Source organism: Dicentrarchus labrax, unplaced genomic scaffold (assembly GCF_905237075.1).
Source record: "Dicentrarchus labrax unplaced genomic scaffold, dlabrax2021, whole genome shotgun sequence".
In the NCBI taxonomy this organism is placed as follows: Eukaryota; Metazoa; Chordata; class Actinopteri; family Moronidae; genus Dicentrarchus; species Dicentrarchus labrax.
Window position 1 is genome coordinate 326496 of NW_026136709.1, and position 21920 is coordinate 348415.

At 41.1% G+C, this 21920-nt stretch overlaps 1 protein-coding gene across 2 annotated transcripts in view; it reads left to right on the plus strand.

The window, feature by feature from the left end:
• The window catches only part of rsu1 (Ras suppressor protein 1), a 61188-nt gene that overhangs the window by 18072 nt on the left and 21196 nt on the right, over window positions 1-21920 (plus strand). For both annotated transcript variants that reach the window (XM_051410284.1, XM_051410283.1), the window contains exons 5-8: window positions 10038-10156; window positions 10659-10741; window positions 13410-13524; window positions 14342-14474. In XM_051410284.1, coding sequence (XP_051266244.1) covers window positions 10038-10156; window positions 10659-10741; window positions 13410-13524; window positions 14342-14474 — 450 coding nt within the window. The remainder of the gene's footprint in view (window positions 1-10037; window positions 10157-10658; window positions 10742-13409; window positions 13525-14341; window positions 14475-21920) is intronic.

Below are 21920 nucleotides of genomic sequence, written 5' to 3' on the forward strand. Positions count from 1 at the left end.
TATATCCAGCACACTGGATGTAGGTTTCCATCTAATGAAGCCATAGCTTGATGCTCTATCATCCCTCTCGTCCGTATTCAAATCCACAAAAAATCCAGTCGTCGTCGTCGTCGTCGTCGTCGTCGTCATCATCTCCGGGATCGGGGCGCGGGGGTAGCAAGTCCAGCAGAGGACCCCAAACTTCCCTTTCCCTGGCTACATCGGCCGACTCTGACTGGGGGATCCCGAGGCGTTCCCAGGCCAGTGTTGAGATATAATCTCTCCACCTGGTCATCGGTCTGCCCTGTGTCCTCCTCCCAGCTGGACATGCCAGGAACACCTCCCTTGGGAGGTGCCCTGGAGGCATCTGATGATGATGCCTCCAGGGAACCATCTAAGCTGGCTCCTTTCGACGCAAAGGAGAAGCGGCCCAACTCCGAGTCCCTGGCCCCCCGAGTCTGAGCTTCTCACCCTATCCCTAAGGGAGACGTCGGCCACCCTCCTGAGGAACCCCATTTCGGCCGCTTGTACCCGGGATCTCGTTCTTTCGGTCCAATCTCTCATGACCATAGGTGAGGGTAGGAGTAAAGATCGACCGGTAGATCGAGAGCGTCGCCTTTCGGCTCAACTCTCTTTTTGTGACAACTGCTTTATAAAGGGATCGCAAAACTGCCCCTGCTGCCACAATTCTCCGGCCAATCTCCTGCTCCATTCTACCCTCACTTGTAAAGTTAAATTCTTTACATTAAGTTAAAGAAGGTGATTCAAAACAAGAGCTTTTCCATTTACAAGATAATAAAAATCAATATACAGAAAAGGAGAGAAAGAGAGAGAGGTCAAAAAACTGTGTGGCTCCACTCTCTCTGCTTGTCCGAATGGCTTAATTACCTCTCGGTAACGCCCCTAAACTCCGGGATCATTAAAGGACCAAAATAAGTTCGAAAACATTCCAATCATTTGCAAATTAAATCTACATATTTTCAATTATTACCACATTTTAAACCTAAAGAATTGTACAATTAACCTTTTGCATTGCTGTAAATATTTTAATTACTTACTAATCAATGAACTTTGTAATTTAACCACTGAAACATCAAAAAATGCTTTTAGGCTCCTACATTACCGGCCCCTAATTGTTATCAATGTCCTTGAAACAATTAACTTAAATGGAAGGAGCCGACATGCTAAGCTACTTAACTAAAGCTAAATTATCTGGAGAGAGTTCTCTTCTTCATCCTGTCCAGACAGGTGCTTCTGATTAGTCCATAATTGTCTTTGCTCATCTCAAATGAGGACTTGATTTCAGAACAGTCCATCAATTATCCTCAGCTTCTTGAAAAAGACATAGTTTTGTTACTGGGCGACAAAGCTCATTGGTCTTGGTCTTGACTTTAACCTGACAAACAAAGGCATTCTTGTCAGGAAGAGTCTCCACAATTCTTCCAAGTGGCCATGAGTTTCTGGGTGACGTGTCGTCCACAATTAGCACCACATCACCAACACAGAAGTTTCTTTCAGGTGTAGCCCATCTTTGACGTTCTTGGAGCTGTGTGAGATATTCTTTGCACCAGCGTTTCCAGAAGTCGTCCGCGAGGTACTGGACTTTTTTCCATATGCGGTTTGCATATTGGTCATCCTTGTTGAATACACCTGGTGGTAACTCTGGTTTGACCTTAAGTAACAGTGTTTGGGTGTTAAAGCCTCCAAATCATTGAGGTCTGAAGATGCCTTTGCGATGGGTCTGCTGTTTATAACAGCCTCAGCTTCACACAGCAAGGTATGTAGACCTTCTTCATCCAAAATGTGTTCCTTCACTGTGACATTCAGAATCTTTCTGACTGAATGAATCAGTCGCTCCCAGCTCCCACCGTGGTGAGAACCTGCTGGAGGATTGAAGTGCCACTGAACACCTCTGTAAGAAAGCCCTACAGGTCAAGGTCCAACAGCACCCTCTACTGGTGCAAAGACATGGTAATATGTTGTGTGAGTTTGAGTTAGCTACATTTGGATTGGAGGACTCGATGAATATTTCGTTTGTAATGCCAGTATTGCAACTCAGTCTATTTGTTGTGATTGTGACCATGCTTATTGTTAATAGCGTTTAAAGGTGGAATTATTTACTGTGGTTCACAGTCAGTATGTAAAGCTCCCATGCTGTTTAGCATGTTTTGCCTCTGCTAATGTTATGTTGGAAATTGTACTGCTTATTCCACCACTAATATTGCATCTTTGTTCTTGTATTATGCTTAAGTGGTGGTTTGCATATAAGTTAGGGATATTACTGGTGAACCTTACTATCGTATGCTCATATAGCAGCTTATTTAGAGATGTTTATTTGATTTAACTGCTGAATAACATGTGGAGCATTGCTGTTATACAGTTTATTTATTTTCTTTATTTTCAGACCCCACACAAAAACACCCACATACGTTGTACAGCAATGTTAAAGTCCAAAACCCTCATTAAAAGAAGTCAAATCAGATCTCTCTCTCCAAGTGCCTTGATTCTCTGACCGGAATCACAGCCCATAATTTGCCGCCTCGGCCAGCAATCTGTTTACAGAGGCTCGTCCTCAAACAAACCTCTCTGTTGCAAGTCTTTTAAAATCTTGTTGGTGTTCCATTCTTTGATTGATTTCTTGAACTCACTGTCAGCCGACCAAAAGTTGGTTCCATTATCTAAGTACATCTCTTTGACTTCCCCTCTTCTGGCAAGGAATCTCCTGATTGCATTGAGACATGCATCGGTGTCCAGTGAAGATGTGACTTCTAGATGTACAGCTCTTAAGGAGAGACATGTAAAGATGACACCATATCTCTTTACCTGCACTCTTCCTCGTTTCACTAGGAATGGGCAAAAGTAGTCAACACCGACTCTTGTGAATGGAGGATCATCAGGCAGGACCCTGCATTTTGGTAGATCTGCCATCAGTTGCTTGCCAGTAGTTCCATGTAGTCTTTTACAAGCAACACACTTTGACAAGAACTTTCTAATGGCTCCATTTGCTCCAGGGATCCAGTATTTCTGTCGCAGTTGAGCCAACATGTGATTCCTTCCGGCATGAGCTGTTACATCATGAATGTGCCTCAGCACAAGCTGTGTGATGTGTGAATCCTTTGGCAAGATGGCTTGCTGCTTGGAATCGTCTGGCATTGCTGCTCGGCTCAACCTTCCTCCAACTCTCATGACTCCATTTTGAAGTACTGGATTCAGCTTATAGAGCGAGCCGCTTTTCTTGGCCCTTTGACATTCCTTCAGCATTGTCAAGTCTTCTTTGAAGTTCTGTTTCTGACAGTGCTTCACAATTTCTGTTTCTGCTACTGTCAAAGCCTCACACGTTAGGTGAGTTCCCTTGTAAGCTTTCTTGAACTGATTCATCCTGCTTTCTTCTTTTAATGTGTTTGGTTCCTTTCTCTTTGCTTTCAGCTCTTAAAGCAAATCTTCCAGTTTCAGCAACCAAGTAACAGCACGTTTTAGCTTGTTCCAGGATGAGTAATAAACCATCAACTGGTTCATTGCATCTTTGGGCTCTTGTAGCTGAATGACGTGCACTTGGGCTACTCTTTTGACCTCTGGGTCATCCATGTCCAACTGCATACCAGGATCTGGATTCTTAGGCCACTGGTCCTGTGGACAAAGCAAGAAACCTGGTCCTGAGAGCCAACTTTCATTTTTCAAGAATGCTTCCACAGTCTGTCCTCTCTAGACATGATCAGCAGGATTCAAATTGGTATTGATGTATCTCCACTGTGAAGTCTGAGAGTGCTCCAGGATTAATGAGATTCTGTTGGCAACAAAAGTCTTGAATCTTGTGCTTTCACTGTTCAAGTACTTTAGCACAGCCATGCTATCCGTCCAAAAGATGGATTCATGAAGATCAAGCTCTTTCGTCAGAAGCTTGTCCATCTTGACTGCAACGGTAGCTGCATTTTTGATGTTGCTTGTTTGTCGTTTTCCGTCTTGACTATGTTTTCGGATCTGGGTGGAACAATGGCTGTCGTGAAGACTTTCTTTGGTTTGAGTGTCTCTGTGTATTGCGGTTTTGATTTCTGTTGAACCGGTTCTCCTGTGCTTGTAGTTGTTTCTTTTAGGTTCCCATGGAGCTAGTGCAATAGATACTTAACTTGCTTGTTGACAAAGTTGACAAAATCCGTGAACTTTGCTCTTTTCTTTGTTTTTTTCTTGTAGGTCGCAGGCATACTTTCTCCAAGTTTCTTTGAGCCTGTATGGAAGCTTATTAGCCAGTGCCTTTATGTTAGCTGTGTTGTCCAAGTCTTCCATTTAGCTGATATCTGTCATAGTGTTGGAGCAGCCTGTGAGGAATAATGCAAAAGACTGTAGTGTAGCACCATCTTCCGACTTGATTGCTGGCCAATCCAAAGCCTCCTTTATGTAGGCCTCTGCTATCACGTAGTCATCGCCGAAAAACTCCTTTAGCATTTGTTTAGCTTTTGCCTAAACAGCAGCAGGTTCCATGTGGATACGGCTCTTAACCAGTTCTTGTGGTTGTCCACTTGTGTACTGCAGCAAAAATTGTAGGCAATCTCGATTGTCACTGGTGCGGCCTTCAACACCACGTTCAATAGATCTGATGAAGGATTTATATTCAAGTGGGTCACCCCTGAACGTTGGAATGGCAAGAATAAGGAAATAGCAATGCTTTGTGATTCTTCACAAGGTACTCTGTGACGTTGGCTTGCTGTGAGATGGCCTTACATAGACCATCAAGCACTGGTGCATCATTGCTTTGCATATTTGATGCTGGCAGGGGACCTTGAGATGTTACTGGCTGGGCATTGTGCTTAACATCAGGTGTAGGTAAGGTGTGCTTTGATGGAGGTTGAAGAGTATTTTTCACATCTGCTTTGCCAACCTGTTCATCAACTTCCATGATGCTCCTGTCTGCTTGTGTGTATTCATATTTTTGCAAAACTTCCAATTTTGCATCTGACTGAGCAAGAGCAGTCTGCATCTCGTGCATTTCCTTTCTAGCCTTCATTGCAGCTTCTATTCTTTGTTGTTCAGCCTCAAACCTTTTTTCTTCCGCTTGCAGTTGAGCCTCTCTGTATCTTTTTTCTGCATGCCAATCTGCTTCTTCCCTTTCATTATCCAACTTCTCTTTTAAAGCTGCAGCTTTTGCCTTTAATGAAGCACGCTCCATTTCAACCTTTATCCTAATTGAGGAAGACGATGACGATGTGCTTCCACACGATGATCCAGGTCTACTTCAACGCTTAATGATTGATTTTGATGATGTAGACCTACTATCTGTGTGCTTTATCTGTCTGTCACACTCTTCAGCTTGCTCAGAGCGATTCAGAACCTCTTTCATCCGTTCCTCACATTTCCAGAAGAAATCGATCGTAGTTTTATATTTAGGATCAAACCAATTAGTTTGATTATCCAAAAATTCGTCCACGGCCATAAATCGTTGCAAACCAGAATTTAGATCAGAAAATTCCTTTTGCAAAGCACTGAGGTCCACACGCACTTTGTTCTTAACAATGTCGACATTTGCATCATCCTCCATTGATTGTTCAGTTTGCTTTACCATGCTGTATTAGCTGCGATAGCTTGTACCTGCATGCCTGGATTTGTTTACAAATTGTACACTGGATCTTTAAAATAGTGGTTTTTAACTTGGGGTAACCATGAGGTCCTTGATGGAATTCCATGGGATCTCCAGAAAAATGGGAAATATTTACTATTATTCTATAATTTGACTGTTATTTTATCGGCTAAAAGTTGTCCCAGTGACAGAATGTATAAGTCTGTTCATAGTTTTCATTCTTCACTGTTAATCTGACCTGATCTTCAGTATAGGCTACAGAATGGAATGGAATAACTAAATATTATCAGACAGGGATCCCTGAGGCTACATCTTATCAAATATGGGTTCCTGGGCTGATGTGTATCAATCTGGGGGTCCTTGACAGCCTAAAGGTAGAGAGCTACTGGTTTAAAGGATAAAGCTGGTGCAATTCTGTATTTTTCTTTTTGTCAACAAATCTGCTGAACATACCAAAAGCGGCTGTGGCTCTGAGGCAGAGCGAGCGTTCCTTAATCGGAAGGTTGTGGATTCGATCCCTGGCTCCTGGTCCCACATGTCAAAGTATCCTTGAGCAAGATACGGAACCCCCAAATTGCTCCAGATGCCATGCATCGGTGTGTGAATGTGTATGAATGTTAGTTTCTGTTCGATGGACTTTGCCATCACTGAGTGAATGTGTGTGAAAGGGTGAATGTCTCACGTAGTGTAAAAGTGCTTTGAGTGGTCAGAAGACTAGAAAGGCACTATACAAGTACAGGTCCATTTACCATTTACCAATAATGTGTTAACGGCAGGACATGCATGAAATACACTAGGTGATTTGTTGTTTGACTAGGTCAAAAGGCAAGTGTTGTATCAGTTATGAATGTTCACACTGAAACACAAAGTGAAAAGCTGGTCATAGTCATATTATGTTTTGTGTAGATTTAAAAAAAAAAAAAAAAAGTATATGACCTTGTTTACCATATCAATATATATTAAAATGTATCTTGTCAGTGGTTCACAGCCCCTGCATCGATGTTGCGTGGTACCTGACCTTATGTGTGCCTATAGCTGGATCACCACTGAGTCTTGCACTAGGGCAGCTATAGGTGGGCTGATGTTTATAACATCTCCATATTCCAGCTCAATGTTGAGCAGGAGCCACTGAAATTGGTAGTGGTACAGGGCTTTGGAACGAATGAAGTGAAAAAGCTTTGCCACTGGTTTTATAACATGATCAAATTTAAGACATTTGGCGCACAGAACTTGTTTGTGGATTATACCATGGAGTTGAAATATGTTGCCACCCTGTTAGCTGACTTTGTTACACATCAGTGTGGATAATTCTCTTTTTCACCAGTCAGCATTTTACTCTGCAGCCGTTTGATTTCATCAACAACTGAACAGACAGAGTCAAAAAAATCCTTTGCTCTTGTCTGGCCTTGCCACGTTCGGCGATTAACATAGCCACTTCATAGCTTGCTTTTGTTTTTTTGTTTTGAATCGCAAGTCCTCGTAAAAGAGCTGCTGCTGGGAGGCCAAGACAGGTTAGAGCTGTTTCACTCACACGATCGCGCCCGGTTAACTTGTCATATGTATAAGCATGGTTTGTCTGATAGTGTCTCTTTACTTTAAATTCCTTAGAAATGGCAACACTCTGTAACACAACTGTTTGGGTTTTCAGTGAAGAAATATTGTAATGTCCATCGCTCTTGGAAGCAGCAGCCCTCGTTATCAACCTTTCTTTTTTTAGCTGCAGTAGCCATGACAAAACTATTAAGCTACTAACTAAAAAACAGCTACTAACCCAGTAGCGGGAGGGGTCAACTGCATTAACCAGACAGACCAGACAGATTAGATAGACTTTGGGCATGCCTGCCCTATACCATAGTCTACACCATACCCTGATGTGCACCTCTCAAGTACACATGTAAATACACATTGGGATGACACAGACCAACAACTGTGATTGGTTGTTTAGTGTGTGTGTGCATTTTCTGCGAATGGGACGTGACTCATGGAAAACCCAGATGAGTTAATAATACTGCTTGAGAATCCCTCTTCAAAAATACACAGGGACAGACGGTCTGTCCCCTCGAATTCCCCTGTCCTTTCAAAAAAAAACATGAGGGAAACAGGAGAGAGACGAGGGAGAGTTTCAATTTCAGTCAAAACTCAAGACAGTGGAATAGAAACCCCAGCACCAACTAGCAACTAGCCTTTTGGCACAGCTATTTGCAGAGCAACGCAGACACACCAGCAAGTATAAATGCTCATCACGACGTAGGTCAATCCTTAGTGTCTGCTAAGTGTGTGTAGGCTATGGCATAGGCTCAGTGAGAAACTTTGCTCCTTCAGCAGATGAAAAACATCCTTCCAGTGTCAAACTCTCCACACACATTATTCTGCGCAGTGATGCTCAAACATCCAAATGTAGCAACACACCTTTGACTGGTGGAATACCTAAAATGTTTTCAAATTGGCAAGATAATCTTAAAATTTATAGAAAGGCCCTCCGTAATGCCAGAGGCAATGGCCTTCTGACTGCTTCTGACAATGGACTTGTCTCTGTACTTGTATTATTAGATCTTAGTGCTGCATTTGACACCATTGACCATAATATTCTTTTAGAGAGACTTGAGCATCAAATTGGCATTAAAGGAACCGCACTAAGCTGGTTTAAGTCATATTTATCAGATTGCTTGCAGTTTGTACATGTTAACGATGAATCTTCAATAAATACTACAGTTAGTCATGGAGTTCCACAAGGTTCTGTACTTGGACCAATACTATTTACTTTATATATGCTCCCTTTAGGCAACATTATTAGGAATCACTCCATTAACTTTCACTGTTATGCAGATGATACGCAGTTATATCTATCAATCAAACCCAATGAAATTAATCAATTATCTAAATTACAAACATGTCTTACGGACATAAAATCCTGGATGACCTGCAATTTTCTGATGTTAAACTCAGAAAAAAACGAAATTCTTGTTCTTGGCCCCAAAAACCTTAGAGACTCACTGTCTAAAGATATAGTTACTCTAGATGGCATTAACTTGGCCTCTAGCACCACTGTCAGGAATCTTGGAGTTATCTTTGATCAGGATTTGTCATTTAACTCCCACATAAAGCAGACCTCTAGGACCGCCTTCTTTCATTTACGTAATATTAGAAAAATTAGACACATCCTATCACAGACAGATGCAGAAAAACTAATCCATGCATTTGTTACTTCAAGGCTGGATTACTGCAACTCTTTATTATCAGGTTGCCCCAATAAGTCCATTAAAACGCTCCAATTAATTCAGAACGCTGCAGCACGAGTACTGACAGGTACTCGTGGTTCCTATAGTCTCTAAAAGTAGAACAGGAGCCAGAGCCTTCAGTTACCAAGCTCCTCTCTTGTGGAACCAGCTTCCAGTTGTGGTTCGGGAGGCAGACACCCTCACCACATTCAAGAGTAGGCTTAAGACATTCCTCTTTGATAAAGTTTATAGTTAGGGCTGGATCAGGTGAGTCCTGAACCATCCCTTAGTTATGCTGCTATAGGCCTAGACTATCGGGGGATTTCCCATGGTGCACTGAGCTACTCTCTTCCTCTCTCTTTCTGCACTCATTCATGTCCCTTTAATGCATGTTACTAACTTCACTTCTTCCCCGGAGTTCTTGTGCTTTCTCGTCTCGCACCTGTCTGTCTGTCTGTCTGTCTGTCTCTCTCTCTCTCTCTCTCTCTCTCTCTCTCTCTCTCTCTCTCTCTCTCTCTCTCTCTCTCTCTCTCTCTCACCCCAACTGGTCGAGACAGACGACCACCCACCTAGAGCTGGAGGATCTGTCCTAGGTTTCTGCCTTTTAACAGGCAGTTTTTCCTTGCCCTTGTCGCCAAGTGCTTGCTCATGGTGGTACTGTTGGGTCTCTGTAATTAATGTTAAAGAGTTCGGTCTAGACCTGCTCTATTTGAAAAGTGTCCTGAGATAACTTCTGTTATGAATTGGCGCTATACAAATAAAATTGAATTGAATTGAATTGAATTTCCTCAAAGGAGCAATACAGGATGGGAGGATTTAAGTAGTTCATGCATCTTGATATTGAACATGAAGTTACTGCATTTGTGTCTGAATCATTACACTGTCATTTGTTAATACCCTGAAATACTGTGCTGTTGACAATCCTTCTGCTGCCGTGGCTTAAGAACTAGTTTGTTTTAATGAGTGATCGGCTGGAAGCTTAAGTTCTATGAGCCGTTGAGTTTGCCATTGTTTTCTCAACATTAAATCAGCAAGAAAGCTAATAACTCTGATGTATTGTCAGTGAATTGGGATTTCTTTTCAATTAGTTGGTCATTGTGTTACTGAAAATAGTTGCATTTTGTGTGATAATCTTTGAATTAAGCTTGTTAATTTGTCTTTAAAATATTGCCTGAATTTGAAAGCCACAAAAAGCTCAGAGTGCATTATTTCAGTGAAGGTTTGTGTGTGTAATGTATGTTTTGCATATATGTATATGTTTGTGAGCACAGTATGAACCGTCTGAGCAGCTTGCCCAGAGGATTTGGTTCATTGCCAGCTCTGGAAGTGTTGGACCTCACCTACAACAACCTGAACCAGAACTCCCTGCCAGGAAACTTCTTCTACCTCAGTAAGTGTGTACGAATACATACACACACACACACACACACACACACTAACTGCTCTGAAATTGTGTTAATGAGAGGGAAAAGTTTATCTTTCATTATGTCCTTAACAAATGAATGTATTGATCTAACTCAGCTGATCATGATCTGGTGGTAACAGAGGTTAAGGAGTCAGGATGCTGGAAGCATGAGGAAAAGTCAGGCCTCTGACTACATTAGCTATGTACAGTGTTATATGGATTTCACATTAAGAGCTAAATAGAACTCTACAGAAGAAACAGTTATGAGACAACATCGTCTACTCCTCTATGAAAAATACTTTTTCTCACAGACAGGAGGCTGATGCTCTCTTTTTTTTCCACTGCATGTTGACAAAGCTGTCTTGTTGTGTCTGTTCTCTTGTCAGCCTGTGTACATTGATTCTGGCCAGTTTGTGAGGCAGTGTTATTAATCAGGCCTTTGACACACATACACACATGCAGACTAACAGAGGTTCTTGTTTTGCAGCCACTCTTCGTGCTCTCTATCTGAGTGACAACGACTTCGAGGTCCTGCCTGCTGACATTGGGAAGCTGACCAAGCTGCAAATAGTAAGTTAATGTCAACGCCTTAAACGTCCATTGATTAAGGAAGATCTGTTGGCACAAATATAATATAATATGTGTAACTATGTTTTCATTAGTGTATAATCACGTGAATACAGGAATTATGTTTTTGTTATCTTAGAATGAGACATTTATATCTACAGATCATCAATTAATGTCTTCAGGACAGGATGGCTACAGGCTGTCACCACCTTAATGATAATAGATTTGGAGTTAGATTATTTAGATCACAGATGTTAACTTCCTTTTGTGGAGTAATATTTGATTCAGCTTAACTCTGATTTTGAGGTGCTGTGAAGAACACTTTGGATCTGTGTGTGCGATCAGCCATAACATTATGACCAGTGACAGGTGATGTGAAGAACACTGATAGTCTGGTTTTCATGTCAGTATACCTGTCAGTGGGTGGGATATATTAGAAAGCAAATGAACATTTTGTCCTCAAAGTTGATGTGTTAGAAGCAGGAAAAATGGGCAGCATAAGGATTTGAGCGACTTTGACAAGGGCCAAATTGTGATGGCTAGATGACTGGGTCAGAGCATCTCCAAAACTGTATCTCTTGTGGGGTGTTCCCAGTCTGTGGTATGTGGTAATTACCTTTCAAAAGTGGTCCAAGGGGGCGCCCGGTTAGCTCAGTCGGTAGAGCTGGCAAACCATATGCAGCGGCCGGGGTTCGAATCCGACCTGCGGCCCTTTGCTGCATGTCATCCCCTGTCTCTCTGCCCCCCCTTCCTGTCTATCTCTCTCTGTCAAATAAAGGCATATAATACTTTAAATAAAAATAAAAATAAAATAAAAAGTGGTCCAAGGAAGTAAAAGCGGTGGGCCTGAGACAGGGTCATGGGTGGCCAAGGCTCATTGATGCACGTGGGAAGGCTGGCCCATGTGGTAAGATCCAACAGATGGGCTACTGTAGTTCAAATTGCTGAAAAAGTTAATGGTGGTTCTGAAAGAACACACAGTGCATCGCAGTTTGTTGCGTATGGGGCTGCATAAGGTGCCCAGTTGGTCATAATGTTATGGCTGATCGGTGTAGATGCAGCAGATGAAGGGAGATTGGATTAGGTTATATCACAGTAATGAATTAAAACAGCTGGAAAGGCTTGGTGCCCTTGAACAAATAAATGTTGCTGTTATTTTATATATACATACAGCTAGGCCCAGAAATATTTGGACAGATCATGATTTGGGCTCTTCATGCCACCACATTGGATTTGAAATTAAACAACTGAGATGCAATTGAAGTGCAGACCTTCAGGTTTAATTCAAGGGGTTGAACAAAAATATCCTATCAAACATTTAGAAATTGCAAACATTTTTAAAAAAAGTCACCTCATTTCAAGGGCTCAAAAATAGAGCCTCCTTTTGTGATGCTGTGCCAGGCCTTTATTGCAGCTGTCTTCAGTTGTTGCTTGTTTGTGGGTATTTCTGCTTTAAGTTGTGTCTTAAGCAAATGCATGCTCAATCGGGTTGAGATCTGGTGATTGACTCAGAATATTCCACCTATTTGCCTTAAAAAACTCCTGGGTTGCTTTTGCAGTATGTTTTGGGTCATTGTCCATCTGTACTGTGAAGCACCGTCCAATCAACTTTGCTGCATTTCGCTGAATCTGAGCAGAAAGAATATCCCTATACACTTCAGAATTCATCTGGCTGCTACTGTCTCCTGTCACATCATCAATAAACACTAGTGACCCAGTGCCGTTGGAAGCCATGCATGCCCATGTCATCACACTGCCTCCACCATGTTTTACAGAAGGTAAGGTGCTTTGGATCATGAGCCGTTCCAAGCCTTCTCCATACTTTCTTCTTCCCATCATTCTGGTACAGGTTGATCTTAGTTTCATCTGTCCAAAGAACGCTGTTCCAGAACTGGGCTGGCACCTTGTGGTGAACCCTCTGTATTTGCTCTAATGAAGTCTTCTCTTTATGGTAGACTTAGATACTGATACACCTACTTCCTGGTGAGTGTTGTTGGGTGGATGTTGTGAAGGGGTTTTTCTTCACCATAGAAAGGATCCTGCGATCATCCACCACTGTCGTTTTCCGTGGACGTCCAGGCCTTTTTGAGTTCCTGAGGTCACCAGTGCACTCTTTTTTTCTCAGGATGTACCAAACTGTTTGGCCACTCCTAACATTTCCGCTATCTCTCTGATGGATTTCTTCTTTTTTTGCAGCCTAAGGATGGTCTGTTTCACTTCCATTGAGAGCTCCTTTGACCGCATGTTGTGGGTTCACAGCAACAGCTTCCAAATGCAAATGCCACACCTGGAATCAACTCCAGACCTTTTACTTGCTTAATTTATGATGTGTTAACGAGGGACTAGCCCATGGAGCCCATGAAATAGCTTTTGAGTTAATCGTCCAATTGCCTTCGGTCCCTTGAAAAAGAGGTGGCTACATATTAAAGAGCTGTAATTCTTAAACCCTTCCTCCAATCTGGATGTGAATACCTTCAAATTAAAGCTGAGAGTCTGCACTTTAAGACCACATTGATTATATAACTGTATCTTGAATATGTTTTGGTAAACAGCTAAAATAACAGAACTTGTGTCAGTGTCCAACTATATATGGACCTAACTGTATATAATGTCAGAGCGTGTGTGTTAAAATAGTGTGTCCTGTTTTTCTTCTTTTTTTCCTCCTGTCCAGTTGAGTCTGAGGGATAATGATCTGATCTCGCTGCCTAAGGAGATAGGGGAGTTGGCTCACCTCAAAGAGCTTCACATCCAGGGCAACAGACTGACTGTCTTGCCCCCTGAACTTGGTACTGACCACACATACACTTACTGTATAAGCTAATCACACAAACTCACGTGAATCTTAAAGTTTAGTCAAAATCCAAAACACCTACCTTATATCTATTAAAACCTAGGGTCACACTCTGTGCTAGATGAAAATAATAAACTCTGTAGGTTCAAATTTCAGATGTTCAAAGATTTATTTGACACATATTTTCTGTATGTGCACATGCAAGGGTAGCATACTCCACCCTTTGTCAATCAATTCAGTTTTATTTATTTAGTTATCTCAGGACACTTTTCAAATAGAAAAGGTCTAAACCATACACCTTATGAAATTATTTATAGAGACCTAACAATTCCCACCATTAGTAAATACTTGGTGACAGTGGCAAGGAAAGATTTCCTTTTAACAGGCAGAAACCTCAAGCAGACCCTGGCTCTAGGTGGCTTTTATGTTTTTTATGTAAAGTGCCTTTGAGTATCTAGAAAAGCGCTTATAAATAAAATGTATTATTATTTTTATTATTATTATAGAGTCATCAGAAATAATTTTCAAATCATTTTCCCATTTGAAGTAAAATAGAAGATAAAGCAGAGTATGCTTCATGGCTACCTTGTGATTGAAGTCATTGAGTCTGTCCAGCATGATGCACAAAACTCAAATATGAATCAAGATTCTGTTACTGCATTGTTTAATTCTCTTCTCAAATCTTACAAACATATTTTAGTGTGCTGTTTATCTGTAATATGAGAACTTGTGTGACCAGGGCAGCTGAAGTATTACACACGTGATGAATGTGATCAGTTCTATTGTATGTTTGTGTGTCTCTTTGTCTCCAGGTAATCTGGATCTGACTGGTCCTAAACAGGTGTTCAAAGCAGAGAATAATCCCTGGGTTACTCCCATTGCAGACCAGTTTCAGCTGGGTGTCTCTCATGTTTTTGAATATGTTCGCTCAGAGACCTATAAGTAGTAAGTAATAACACTTTCTCATTAAAAAAAAATATTTTTATTAATAAATATTGGGGACTTGACTGATTTCAACTGATCAAATAATAAATTTTAAATAAACTAATATTTTATCTGTAAATCATTATTTACTGTATTTTATTTGCTGTCACAAAGAGCTAACGAAGAAATAATTGATTTTAAGCATTATTATTATATAAAAATCAAGCTAATCAAACAGTTGATTGAATAATTGGGGGTGTAATGTGTGTGATGTTTAATGTCCGATACAAAGGGTAAGGTACAAATGTGTGTGTTAGAGGACAATTTAAGTCCAAGCAGTCTTCTCTCTGATAGAGGAGAAAGTGTTGGAGGTTGCACTGTAAAGCAGAAGGCTGCTATTAATTCTTTGTTCCAGGCAGAAGGAGATGCTACAAATCCTCTGTGTGTATGCTTCAAACTGCTGCCCTGAGGCATGCTCTGGAACTGATCCCTGCACTGTGTGACTGTGTGTGAGTGAGACAAAAAGACCACGGTCTCAAACACATTCCATTCCATGTTATGTTTGCATACTTGTATGAGCATTGTGTATGTGTGTGTGTGCGTGTGTGGACATCTTTCCAGATAGTGCTGTTATTCAGACTCATAGTGGCATATACAAATATACAGCAGCTGACCCATTTTGAACTCATCGAAATGGAATAATTAGAATAATAATATATTGCAACCAATCACTAACAGGTCTTTGGATCTGAATATACATTTCAAAAATGAATGCTGGTATAAAGTATTACAGATTCTTGTTGGATGTATATACAACAAATATATACAACCCTGTGTTGTAAAAATTAAGCAATAGCTCACAAGATGCTGTGATATGGTGTGATTATATCCCAGCTAAGGGGTGTGTTTCGGTCCGACACAACCTGTGGGTCATTGTGATTCTTTGTATGTTCATTGAAGGCCAGTGTTGCATACCTAAGTCCATCTGTGTTGATGGTGAAGGATGTGGGTTTGAGCTGCCGATTGTCCTTATTTCCCCTGCGTCTGAAGTGTAGCTGAATGTCAAACCACACTCTGTTTACTAGCCCCTCCGGAGTGTCAGGATCCAGCACCTTCTTAATCGCTTTGAAATCATCCTCTGATATTGAAACAGAATGAACCGTCATGTGGAGTCCTTTTTTCTAAGGGATTTCACAACGCTGGTAAAATATATTGTTGCCGTTGTAACTGCTGTTATGGTTAAGTCCAGCATACCTTCTCAAGCCATTGAGCTATAGTTTCTGACGGTGGCATAGAAATCTCCTTAAACATGTCAAGTTTCATTGAGATTGGACCATGTACACTGAAGTTGTGAGGACTTGTTCAGGGTCGAACTGTTATAGAATATGTGAAGTTTAGTGGAGTACTATCTGTTTAATGGCCAATTGGCAGAATTTGACACGTTGTCACGGGCATGCGGTTCGACGTACAGTCACAAATAGCACAACTTTTGATCAGCAACATACTACTGACCAATTTTGAAGCAGATCCGATGAATTCCCTAGGAGGAGTTCTTTCAAATACAACGCAAAAAAACGTTGAAAATAACTGCGAAATGGCAGAAATGGAATCAATGTTTGACATTCGATTCAACCTGGCCAAATTTGACGGTACGCCACGGACACACCCTTCAACGTACAGTCTCAAATAGCACAACTTTTAATTAGCACAATTTTTTGACTGTACTGACCAATTTTGAAGTAGGTCCGATAAATTCCCTAGGAGGAGTTCGTTCAAATACAACACGAAAAATCACAGAAAATGACCAAAAAAATCAAAATGGCTGACTTTGATGCCACGCAATGTACATGCACAAATAGCACAACTTTTAATCAGCACCATTTTTTGACTGTACTGACCAATTTTGAAGTAGATCTGATAAATTTGCTAGGAGGAGTTCGTTCAAATACAACGCGAAAAATTCACCGAAAATGCTCACGGAATTCAATATGGCCAACTTTGACGGCACGCCATGGACACGCCCTTCAACGTACATGCACAAATAGCACAAATTTTAATCAGCACTATACTTTGACTGTACAGACCAATTTTGAAGCAGATCCGATGAATTCCCTAGGAGGAGGAGTTCAAATACAATGCGAAAAGTTCGCTGAAAGTGAAAATTAAAATTAAAATGGCCGACTTCCCGTGGGGTTTGGGGTATGGGTCCAAGAGGCTTTTTTGTACATCTCGCGATGTTACACATGCCTACCGAGTTTCATACATATCGGTGAAACGTGGTGTCGGGGCTGTTTTTTTTTTATCCTGTAGAGGGCGCTACAAAGACGAAAAACACAATTTTGTTAAGGCACCAGTCTACACGTGCCCTGTGAATTTCATATTCATAAGAAGGTTCCACATCGCTGTGGAGAACGGTGATGTGCTACGGTAAGCGTACTGACTCATTTCCGGTTTACTTCCTGCTCTGTGTACACTGTTTGGTGCTGTAGCTCTGTCAGTGAACGCTAAATCTAAATTTGTTTTACTCGTTACAGCGGTTATTTTCCAGCGTGATGATTAAACGTAGACTAGTTCTACCTAAGCACTCGGAGTTACTCCTTCTTTTTAGCGACTTTTCGCTATTTTCAAGTTTTCAAGTTTTCACTAATGCTAGCGTCATTAGCATTAGCAGTTAGCTATGGCTTCTCCCTCTTCCTCTCCTCTGTCCTGCTCAGTGTGCCAGATGTTTACTTATTCCTCTGCCTCCTTTAGTGATAATGATACATGTATTAAGTGTAGTTTATTTACTGCGCTGGAGGCAAGGCTTAGTAAGTTAGAGCAACGGTACTGCACCACAGAGATATCTTTAGCTGCTATAGTTGGCCAGTAGCCGGTGCGGTCTGACCGAAGGTAGCTTCTGCTAGCCGTCCCCTGGTAGTTCCCCCGATAGTTCCCGAGCAGCTGGGAAGACAGGGAGGCTGAGTGACTGAACGGAGGAAGAATAAAAACGCAGAAGCCCACAGTTCACCACCAACCCATTCGCGCCAGCCATATATGATTTGAGCGTTTTAATGGACCCTAAACCTAAACTAAATTATAATTCATTTGAAAGCCTTGTTCTTAGTCTTTCTCACCTAAACTGGAAAACACTGCAGCCAGTTCTGTTTGTTATAGTGCACCGCGCTCCTGGACCGCAGTCTGATTTTCTATCTGAATTCTCAGAGTTTTTATCAAGTTTAGTTCTTAAATCAGATAAAGTAATTATTGTAGGTGATTTTAATATTCATGTGGATGTTAACAATGACAGCCTTAGTAACGCATTTATATCATTAATAGACTCAATTGGCTTCTGTCAGAGTTAGTTAGTTAGTTAGTCTTCCCGCATAATCCTGTCCTATCTGACCATTATTTAATAACTTTTGAATTCATACTATTAGATTATAAGCCATCAGGCAAAACTTCCTACAGCAGATGTCTATCTGATAGTGCTATAGCAAAATTTAAGGAGGAGATTCCTTCAGTGTTTAATTCAATGCCATGTCTGAATTTAACAGTCCTATAACAACTTTAGTCCCTCTGAAATTGATAATCTTGTCGATAGTGCTGCAGGCTCACTACGATCAACATTAGACTCTATCACTCCTATAAAAAGGAAATTATTAAAACATAGGAGAATAGCACCGTGGTACAACCACCAAACCCGCCAGTTAAAGCAAATAGCTAGGAAATCTGAAAGGAAATGGCGCTCTTCCAAATTATCAGAATATCGCTCAATTTGGCAAGATAATCTTAAATTTTATAGAAAGGCCCTCCATAATGCCAGAGGAGCCTATTACTCAGCACTAATAGAAGAAAATAAGAATAACCCTAGGTTCCTCTTCAACACTGTAGCCAGGCTGACAGAGAGTCACAACTCTATTGAGCCACATATCCCCATAACCTTAAGTAGCAATGACTTCATGAGCTTCTTTTATAATAAAATTATTACTATTAGAGAGAAAATTAATCACCAACTGCCATCAACAGTTAACAGTGGCTCTCCAAGTTCAGGGACTTTTACTAATGTAAACTCAGATATATATTTGGACTGTTTTTCTGCTATCGATCTTCATCAGTTAACTTCCATAATTTCTTCATCAAAGCCATCTATTATACCCGATCCCAACTAGGCTGCTTAAAGAAGTTGTTCCCTTAATTGGCACTTCTTTACTGGATATGATTAATCTTTCTTTATTATCAGGATATGTACCACAGTCCTTTAAAGTAGCTGTAATTAAACCCCTTCTTAAAAAGCCCACTCTTGACCCAGGGGTTTTAGCCAATTATAGACCAATCTCTAACCCCCCCTTCCTCTCTAAGATTCTGGAGAAAGTAGTCGCCAAAGAGCTGTGACTTTCTACATAACAATAGTTTATTTGAGGATTTTCAGTCAGGATTTAGAGTTCATCATAGCACAGAGACAGCTCTGGTTAAAGTTAATAATGACCTTCTGTTTGCTTCTGACAATGAACTTGTCTCTGTACTTGTATTATTAGATCTTAGTGCTGCATTTGACACCATTGACCAAAATATTCTTTTACAGAGACTTGAGCATCAAATTGGCATTAAAGGAACCGCACTAAGCTGGTTTAAGTCATATTTATCAGATCGTTCGCAGTTTGTACATGTTAACGATGAATCTTCAATAAATACTACACTTAGTCATGGAGTTCCACAAGGTTCTGTACTTGGACCAATACTATTTACTTTAAATATGCTCCCTTTAGGCAACATTATTAGGAATCACTCCATTAACTTTCACTGTTATGCAGATGATACGCAGTTATATCTATCGATCAAGCCCGATGAAATTAATCAATTATCTAAATTACAAACATGCCTTAAGGATATAAAATCCTGTATGAGCTGCAATTTTCTGATGTTAAACTCAGAAAAAAACGAAATTCTTGTTCTTGGCCCCAAAAACCTTAGAGACTCACTGTCTAAAGATATAGTTACTCTAGATGGCATTGCCTTGGCCTCTAGCACCACTGTCAGGAATCTTGGAGTTATCTTTGATCAGGATTTGTCATTTAACTCCCACATAAAGCAGACCTCCAGGACTGCCTTCTTTCATTTACGTAATATTACAAAAATTAGACACATCCTATCACAGACAGATGCAGAAAAACAAATCCATGCATTTGTTACTCCAAGGCTGGATTACTGCAACACTTTATTATCAGGTTGCCCCAATAAGTCCATTAAAACGCTCCAATTAATTCAGAATGCTGCAGCACGAGTACTGACAGGAACTAGAAAAAGAGATTACATCTCTCCTGTACTAGCTTCTCTGCACTGGCTCCCTGTAAAATGTAGAATAGAATTTAAAATCCTCCTCCTCACCTATAAAGCTCTTCATGGTCAGGCCCCTTCATATCTTAAAGAGCTCATAGTACCCTATTACCCCTCTAGAACACTACGTTCTCTGAATGCAGGGCTACTTGTGGTTCCTATAGTCTCTAAAAGTAGAACAGGAGCCAGAGCCTTCAGTTACCAAGCTCCTCTCCTATGGAACCAGCTTCCAGTTGTGGTTCGGGAGGCAGACACCCTCTCCACATTCAAGAGTAGGCTTAAGAAGTTCCTCTTTGATAAAGCTTATAGTTAGGGCTGGATCAGGTGAGTCCTGAACCATCCCTTAGTTATGCTGCTATAGGCCTAGACTATCGGGGGATTTCCCATGGTGCACTGAGCTCCTCTCTTCCTCTCTCTTTCTGCACTCATTCATGTCCCATTAATGCATGTTACTAACTTCACTTAATCCCCAGAGTCCTTGTGCTTTTTCATCTCGCAGGTTCATATCGATCCTGGTGGAGCCTCCTGCCATGGTCCTGCTAGATTGCCATTGCCAATACTGTTGTTGCTGTGCGTCTGTCTGTCTGTCTGTCTGTCTGTCTGTCTCTCTCTCTCTCTCTCTCTCTCTCTCTTTCTCTCTCACCCCAACTGGTCGCGACAGACGACCACCCACCTACAGTCGAAGGATCTGTCCTAGGTTTCTGCCTTTTAACTGGCAGTTTTTCCTTGCCCTTGTTGCCAAGTGCTTGCTCGTGGTGGTACTGTTCGGTCTCTGTAAATAATGTTATAAAGAGTTCGGTCTAGACCTGCTCTATTTGAAAAGTGTCCTGAGATAACTTCTGTTATTAATTGGCGCTATACAAATAAAATTGAATTGAATTGAATAACTATTACGGTCTCCACACAGTGATTTACCATGCCACCAGACCGCTACCTAGTGGCAGATTGTTGACACATTTATTAGTGAGCCTCAGGGAGACATGGGCAAGCATCGTACCAAGTTTCATTTTAATCACACGAGCCGTTGCAGAGATAGAAACTTCGTAATTTTAAGAGCGCCACCTAGTGGTGATGGCCTGAAATTGTGCACGATACCTAAGGAAGACATGGGGAACTATGGACCCAAGTTTGGTGTCAATCAGAGATGCCAATGTGGAGAAATGGTCCACTTCCTTTTTTGACGAAAAATTTACAGGAAGTCTTAATTTTATAACGTCTCAAAATTCTTTACTTTTTTATTAGGATCGTCCCCAGGTGCTACGTAAAAAATTTTGTGCAAGTCGTACAAACCGTGTAGGAGGAACACCAAAAAGTAGTTTATGGACATTTCACGCTCTAGCAAAAAAAAAAAGTAGGCGAAAGTGGGCAGGGCTTATGTGGGGAGATTCAGCTCCATTCACCGAACACGTGGATAAAAGGTTTTTGAATGTGCAACAAACTATGCAGAAGTTATTAGCCTATACACATTTTCTATGATAGTAGCGCCACCTAGTGGCCAAACCGAAAGCGACACATAGAATATAAAATTTTTTGCCAGGCCTGACAACTTTGCCAAAATATACTGACTTTTCGTATATGTTCAGGGGGGCAAAAACACAGTCGAAGGCGCTAAAAGTAATAGGGAAATTGAGCAAATACAATAGGGACCTCCAGCGGTCGCTGGCTTGGTCCCTAAATATATATTAATGAATTTATATATATATGTGTGTGTGTGTGTGTAGAGAGAGAGAGAGAGAGAGAGAGAGAGAGATATCTCTATATATAGATATAGATATGGAAACGTTGGAACCCTCTGAATTGTAAGATTGCCCTGCCTGCCGGTAACTTCAGCTTTCAGCTTGAAATAAAAGGCTATACATTATATTTAGTGACAAGCAGGTCAAATTGACCAGTCATCTGTGTCTGTCAGGCTGGATGATGGAGAGTTTATTTACTCTGTACCATGGACTGCCACTCTGTCTTTTTGATCAATCACTGTCAACATTAAAGTCAGCACTCATAAAAGCAGCAAATGCATAATTTGTCTATCAATTATCACACAGACACACACACACCCCTTCCTTCTGTCTTTTTCTTTTGATTTCATCTTCTTCGAAAACACTAAAATCAGGGACCCCCCAATGGCCTGATGCCACATGGCTTCACCGCCCACAG